The 8,088-nt window shown below is 43.9% G+C and overlaps 1 protein-coding gene across 1 annotated transcript; it reads left to right on the plus strand.

Moving 5' to 3' along the window:
• Window positions 1-5,369: 5,369 nt before the first annotated feature.
• Window positions 5,370-7,153, plus strand: LOC146797790 (interferon lambda-3-like). Its single transcript, XM_085627653.1, has 5 exons — window positions 5,370-5,528; window positions 6,121-6,198; window positions 6,544-6,687; window positions 6,791-6,871; window positions 6,995-7,153. Exons 1-5 carry the CDS (start codon window positions 5,370-5,372, stop codon window positions 7,151-7,153), a joined length of 621 nt encoding a protein of 206 aa, XP_085483779.1.
• The last annotated feature ends 935 nt before the right edge of the window (window positions 7,154-8,088 follow it).

Below are 8,088 nucleotides of genomic sequence, written 5' to 3' on the forward strand. Positions count from 1 at the left end.
CTTTTACCCAAGATATGACTCGTGCAAAAAGATGTACGTAGTGGATTGCATGAAGGAATATGATTCCCGTATGGATGAATTTCGACCTGATGGTGTTAAACAATGACTGCTTTATTTTGTCAAAACCTTTCAAGCAGTTGCCACAGCAACTACTGCAAGGTGGGTGAAATGTACAATACAGCAGGCTGGAGTCGATTTACAAAATGTTGTGAACTTTCTTTTAGAGGTGCTATGTCTACTCAAGCCTTTTGGAAAAGTTGATGATTGGAGGGCATTACGACAAAAGGATTGATGCATAATGCGAGCCTACGAGTCTTTAATGAAATTCTGATTATTTTGGCATTACATTTGGAGAATCGCTATTCCCTCACTAACATAAGTAACAGAGGTGAAACAGCTGGATGGTGGAGGGATTAGATTTACTATTCTCACTCCAACCTGAGGAACAGTAGGAAAGTTATTGGACTTTTGAGGGGACGGATTTACTATTCCACCTCCAACATAAGCAACAGCATGAAAAGTATTGGATTTTGTAGGGGGTCAGAACTACAATCCTCACTGCAGCTTGAGCTACATTATGGAAAATAGTAAAATGCAATAAGTTCAGATAAATGTTTACATACTCAGAATGGACACAAAATAAATTACATATATACAAACCAAATAAATATGAAATATATTTTCATGAACAAATAGTAAGTATTTTTAACAATATGTTATATCTATAAATTATTAAAAACTAAAAACACAAACGTAACATCAAAAATATAAATAAAGTTATAATAAACAATTATGTAAATTAAAGAATATAAAAAACTGATTCAAATTACCTTCCGCCCTATGACCTTAAAATCTGAACAAACTTTCAGCAAATTGAAAGGTACCGCCATGACAACGGTTCCCTTCAAAATGACATCTAGGTCACCCGTCATCTCTAAATTTGGCAGGTCAAGGGGAATGTCCTCTGCCGCCCTGATGGACTGTGCTCCACCTGTCAAAACTCCAAATCAGACCCTTAATCTCCTGTGCCTAAAAAAAATGAAAAAAGAATGTGCATAGTAGTTTGCTTCATTGGTGAAGTACTGTAGACCTAGGGTGACCTGATCTCCAAAACTAAGAGAGTGTGACAGGTGATAGTCTTCAACTAGGAATAAATTCCTCTTCCTGAACATCATCTAGAAGAATTACACTGACACATCCCAAAGACACATGAGACAGTCTAAATGTAAGAGAAACACAAAAAGATTGGCGATTTAGATATTTTGGCCTTTGAGTCATTTGCAGAAAGCTGTGTTTGTCCAAAGGAAAACCTTAGAGATCTGAAGCAAGTAGTTCATTATTCTGATTTTCTTTGCATTCTGTTACTTGTAGTTACGCAGTTTATAAAGATGAAAACAGAACTACAAGTACCAGACAGCAAAGTATAAAATGAGGCCTGGGTAAGCATCAATGTGCGCCTGCGAGGGAGAGGAGGAGAATGAGGCAGAGGGATGCAAATGGATTGATGGAAATAATTATTTGAATTGCTTACAATATGGAGTTTTAAAAAACCTGGAGGGTACCTAAATTTAATGTACCATTAAAAGTGTCCCAATTTCTGATACATGTCAAACGAAAGTTGTACAAAATAATGTTTTCATTATATAACCCCTCTCCCTCCGACGTGCTGTGATGACGCTGACAGGGAGTCTCATAAACCTTAGCTCAGGGTCTCCTGTGCTCTTTAGATCCTGTCGTGACGCATGAATGATGCTGCAGCACTGGACAGGGAGTCTGCAGAACCGCTAACTCTGGCCATGCTGTGCTTTAAATAAAGATAGCGAGAGGAAAGGTGAGTTTGCAGTACATGTTCACATCCCTCTTTCCAATACCGGGGCCTGTATTTAAATTAGAAAATTATGTCGGAAAAAAAGTACAAGACTAAGAAAAACTAGAGCTGTGTGCGTAAATCCGCGACGTCTTGAGGTTGAGAAAATACAAAAAGTCGGACCGTAGCCACTGCACTAAAATGAAAATGAGTATTTAAGAAACACCCTCTGTATCGATAACCACAGACTGTAGCACGTCCACTCACCTCGCATCATCAAAGCCCCTCACAGGAGACCCTCTGTACCTCACTTCGCTGATGTCAGGGTAAGATAAGCAAACAAAATACGAAAAGCCTCTTGGGTTTTTGACCCTGCTCACAGAGAGAAGCAGCGCCGCAGCTCAGAGCACACAGCGCGTTTGTTGACATCAGGAAAATGAAAGACTTTACAGGGAATTGGCGAGCCTCGAGGGTGTGGAGTCTAGAGACGGGACAGCACTAGCGCACTCTACTGACAGGCGCTGTTCTGGCCCCTCCCACTTACCTGCGGTGCGCGCGCTCGAAGGATTCCCTCCCTCCACTAATAAATGCACTCGTTTTCTATTCTCTATCATCACTCTGAAATTCTGCAGGTGTTTCCCCTAAAAAAAGGTAAAGTTGCAGGTATAAAAGCACATGTAATGGAGGAGCCAGGAACACTCGAGAAGAGAACAGGAGCTGAGAAAGAAGAGACAAGAGGACCCAAGCACAAGACAGCACAGAGGTGAGAGACTGCTTTACTCTGGGTACATTTCATGTCATTGTTTTTTAGCTCGTCTGTGCAATGGCAGAAGGGGACCCATGTCCACATCACCGTACTCCTTTGCTATCGGAGGCAGGAACAGAGGTAGACCTAGAATTACAAGAGAGATGCGTGTGGAGTAACAGGTAGGATCAGAGACATAGATGGATTGGAGAAAGAGGATATCTGTGATGTCACGGGTAGGTGGAGAGGTAGAGCTGGACTAGAGGGAGAGATATCTGCGCTGTCACAGCAAAGTTGACTTAATGAGTTGGACTAAAGGGAGAGGGATGTCTGTGCTGATCCAGGAAGCTTTGCATGTAGAAATATCATGGAAGGAGCCGGTAACTGCGCTGGTACTGGTGAAGTTACACATTACATACCAATGCTCGTCAGATTCTTTCACATGGTTTGTTCATACAGTTAGCTGTCTGCTCTGTATGACTGAATGTGAGAAACGAGAAATAGGAGATAGCAAAATGAAGGGATCATTTCTTCAAGTCACGTTTTTTTTCCTTCTGGAAAAAAAATACAAATTGAACATAATTTTCTTATGTGTGTTTGTTTATATAGTAAAGTATTCGATCACCTATTGCTGACGGAGACCTCTGAAGCCATCATGTTGCTGTCACAGACCTCTCTGACGCTGCAACTTTGCTGACAGAGACCTCTCTGAAGCTGTGAGCTTGCTGACAGAGATCTCTCTGAATCTGTGACTTTGCTGACAGAGACCTCTCTGAAGCCGTCACGCTGTGACTTTGTTGACAGAGACCTCTCTGAAGCCGTCACGCTGTGACTTTGCTGACAGAGACCTCTTTGACACTGCAACTTTGCTGACAGAGACCTCTCTCAAGCTGTCACGCTGTGACTTTGCTGACAGAGACCTCTCTGAACCTGTGACTTTGCTGACAGAGACCTCTCTGAAGCTGTGACTTTGCTGACAGAGACCTCTCTGAAACTGTCACGCTGTGACTTTGCTGACAGAGACCGCTCTGAAGCTGTGACTTTGCTGACAGAGACCTCTCTGAAGCCGTCACGCTGTGACTTTGCTGCCAGAGACCTCTCTGAAGCTGTGACTTTGCTGACAGAGACCTCTCTGAAGCCGTCACGCTGTGACTTTGCTGACAGAGACCTCTCTGAAACTGTGACTTTGCTGGCAGAGACCTCTCTGAAGCCGTCACGCTGTGACTTTGCTGACAGAGACCTCTCTGAAGCTGTGACTTTGCTGATAGAGACCTCTCTGAAGCCATCATGCTGTGACTTTGCTGACAGAGACCTCTCTGAAGCTGTGTCTTTGCTGACAGAGACCTCTTTGAAGCCATCACACTGTGACTTTGCTGACAGAGACCTCTCTGAAGCCGTCACATTGCTGACAGAGACCTCTCTGAAGCCGTCACGCTGTGACTTTGCTGACAGTGTCCTCTCTGAAGCCGTCACATTGCTGACAGAGAACTCTCTGAAGCTGTCACGCTGTGACTCTGCTGACAGAGACCTCTCTGAAGCTGTCACATTGCTGACTGAGACCTCTCTGAAGCTGTAACTTTGCTGACAGAGACCTCTCTGAACCTGTCACGCTGTGACTTTGTTGACACTGAAGCTGCCACGCTGTGACTTTGCTGACAGAGACCTCTCTGAAGCTGTGACTTTGCTGACAGAGACCTCTCTTAAGCTGTCATGCTGTGACTTTGCTGACAGAGACCTCTCTGAAGCCGTCACATTGCTGACAGAGACCTCTCTGAAGCCGTCACACTGTGACTCTGCTGACAGAGACCACTCTGAAGCCATCACATTGCTGACAGAGACCTCTCTGAAGCTGTGACTTTGCTGACAGAGACCTCTCTGAACCTGTCACGCTGTGACTTTGCTGACAGAGACCTCTCTGAAGCTGTCACGCTGTGACTCTGCTGACAGAGACCTCTCTGAAGCCGTCAGGCTGTGACTTTGCTGACAGAGACCTCTCTGAAGCTGTGACTTTGCTGACAGAGACCTCTCTGAAGCTGTCAAGCTGTGACTTTGCTGACAGAGACCTCTCTGAAGCTGTAACTTAGCTGACAGAGACGTCTCTGAAGCTGTGACTTTGCTGACAAAGACCTCTCTGAAGCTGTGATTTTGCTGACAGAGACCTCTCTGAAGCTGTGACTTTGCTGACAGAGACCTCTCTGAAGCTGTGACTTTGCTGACAAAGACCTCTCTGAAGCTGTCACGCTGTCACGCTGTGACTTTGCTGACAGAGACCTCTCTGAACCTGTGACTTTGCTGACAGAGACCTCTCTGAAGACGTCATGCTGTGACTTTGCTGACAGAGACCTCTCTGAAGCTGTTACGCTGTGACTTTGCTGACAGAGACCTCTCTGAAGCTGTCACGCTGTGACTTTGCTGACAGATACCTCTCTGAAGCCGTCAGGCTGTGACTTTGCTGACAGAGACCTCTCTGAAGCTGTCACGCTGTGATTTTCCTGACAGAGACCTCTCTGAAGCTGTCACGCTGTGACTTTGCTGACAGAGACCTCTTAGAAGCTGTTGCGTTGCTGTCAGAGACCTCCCTGAAGCCCCCCCTTTAGTATGAAGAGCACGTTAGGTCATTCCTAGATATATCAAGAAGTCATTGGATAATTTATACAAATGCAATATTTTAACATGTTTAAATGAACAAGCTTCATGTTTGAAAATCTTGTTTTCATGCTGTGGCTGTGTGAGATTGCTCTTTAATATAATATTTATAATGTATGTTTAAAAATAAGCACTAATCATATTTTCCTCGGCCTCTTTCCCTGGACAGAGATGGAGACAAAGATTTTAATCCTGGCCATGGCAGCCCTGGCCATGCTGTCAACAGAGGCCTTCCCGAGAAAGGCGCCGCGGGGAATGTGCCACCTCTCCCAGTACCAGACCCTCCTCCTGTCCCACCTCAGAGCTGCACAGGATTTACGAAACAAATATGTAAGTTAGATTATAGGTAGACTCAGTGCACTGTTCTGCACATCAATGGGGTGCAGTGACTTCCTGCAGACAGTAGGTCTCCTCAAATATAAACATTGTTCTAGACAACTGAATGCACAGTGGAAGCACAAGCTTTGTGCATTCCCAATAGTAGATTTAGCTGTCAATCACTCTCCTCCAGTTACCCAGGACCTGTTTCTGCTGAGGGAAAAGCACAGAGAAGGAAATGTTATCATTACATAAAATACAAACGCAATGGACCCAACACTGGTGTGGGAAGATCCTAGAAGAGTGGAGGGATCCCATGCACTGAAACAGATCCCAGAAGAATGGAAAAGTCACTCGGGTATGGAGAGACACTATTTGCCTCATGTGTGGGGAGACACTGTTTGCCTGATGACATTTTTGCATGTGTAACTTAGGTAAAAGCCATAAGAGACCATCTTCAAAGAAGAATCACTCGGGTGATCACACGTGAAACTGATAGTCTAGACTGCTCTAATAATCCCAGCTCCATTGTTAGCCTTGTGTCTGTAGAGCTCTCCATGCTTTTTGATTTTTCTCTGTCTAAAGTCTCTGTATTATGTCCCAGGAGGAGACGATGCAACCAAACTTGTGGAAATGCTCCAGGAAGATCTTGCAGCAGATGCCGTCTGTATTCCATTTCAAGGTAGGAGAATCCCCTAAAATGAAACACTGTCCCATGTCTCACTTGGACCCACACATCTCACTGTCAAGGATGGCTCTGTCATATGGGCACATTTCACCTGAACTTTTCTCTTCAGATATTCATATGTCCTTACGTACAGTAAGACCACTTCAGAACACTAAATAAAAGTGGACTCAGCCTTGAGTTTGTGCTCATCAGGTGCATAGCCATGTAGTAGTAAAATCTCTTGCTCCAAGAGCGCATCAGTGCCAAACACCCACCTCAAACAGCTCCTTCTGAAGAGGTCCTCTTTTATATCTGCACAGTCGCAGACTCTTCTCAAAGTGCCGCTCTTCTTTCCCACAGGGCCATGAGAGGCTTGTCTTTGTTGAAAAGAAGGTGGCGTTGGCCGTCCGTGTCTTGGAGAACATCAGCATCTCTGAGCTGTCCAAGTATGTGTCAAAACCACTACAGATACTTGGGGACATCAGAAGAAGCCTGGGGCACTGTGTAAGTTGAAACCTAAGAAAGTGCCTATATTCTGACTCATACTTTGTTTAAGTCTTGAATCTTTGGGGATGTAATCAATTTAATTTCTCATATTGTCTTACAGGTGAATTCTCGAGCCCATGAGAACCAGCCGTCTCAGCACCTAGCCACGTGGCTGAAGGAATTCAGCAAGAACAAAGATATGGTAAGAGGATAGCGGGCTTTGCAGGGATTTCCGCTGAGTCAGTAATTAGGTTGAGTGAAGCCCACTCTCAAACAGAGAGTGAGACTTTCTAAATGTATAACATTCTCATGATGCCCTCTCTAGGAATCCCAGGAGTGCCTCGAGAAAACAGTCATCCTCAATCTCATCCAGATGCTGAACGAGGACCTCAAGTGCGCCGCATACATGGATCGGTGTGACAAAATGGTGCAACATCTGTCCCCAGCTGAAGCATTCACTACAGCCAATCAGAAGCAAGAATGACACGACCATCCCAGTGTTGTATGTTCATCAGCATTCCTCCTCACCCCCATGGGAACCAACATATTCAATCTGCAACTGTGCTAGAAAGGACGCTGGGAAACCTTCTAAGGACTCCTGTCCACTGCTTTGTGACTGTATCATGGGGGCCCTTGTAGGACAAAATTAGGTTATATCACTTGGCGATTTAAGAAGATTGAGAAATAGAAAATACTAGGAAATTTTCACTTCCAAGGGAAAGGATTTCAAGGTTTACATTATAAGGAAATGTTTTTGACATGGCAAAGCATGATGCTTTCGTAACACAGTATTGCATTGTTACTCTATTGCCCACACAGAGCTCTCTATTATATTACTATTGTAAGGTATAAGGTCAGCAGAGGCCTGTCCACTCTAACGTTCTAGGATTAGGGGTGCTAAGAAGCTTCTGATGTGCCATCACAAGGTAAAGAACATCACACACACGGGGGGCAATGGCATTCTCCATAAGCAGTACCGGTCAATCCGTATGTGACAGCGGCCACACATGGAAGCACAAAGACTGGGACAAGCATGTGGGTCTGAGGACAATCCTCATTCATTTTCAAGAGTGGACAATCATGAATTATACTCCAGTGAGAAGCACTTTCTATCATAGTAATATTTATATAAATTGTTATTTATTATAAAGGGTTTTAGAGTCCTAAATGGCTACTGAAATCCATAACGTTCTTAGAGTTTGACCCAGCTTTATTTTTAATAATTATTGGCTCATATTTATTTAAATAATATTATTATTTATATAAATTATTCTGATTTACTGCAATAGTGATAGTGTTGTTACAGGTGTTGAGTTTATTTAACTTGTGAACATGAAGTGAGTTGTGGTTTATGCTTTCTGTAAACCAGTGCTCTGCAATGACTGAAAGCTAGTATTTGTCTTTATACAAGAAACCAGG

Source organism: Triturus cristatus, chromosome 9 (genome assembly GCF_964204655.1).
Source record: "Triturus cristatus chromosome 9, aTriCri1.1, whole genome shotgun sequence".
Classification (NCBI taxonomy): domain Eukaryota; kingdom Metazoa; phylum Chordata; class Amphibia; order Caudata; family Salamandridae; genus Triturus; species Triturus cristatus.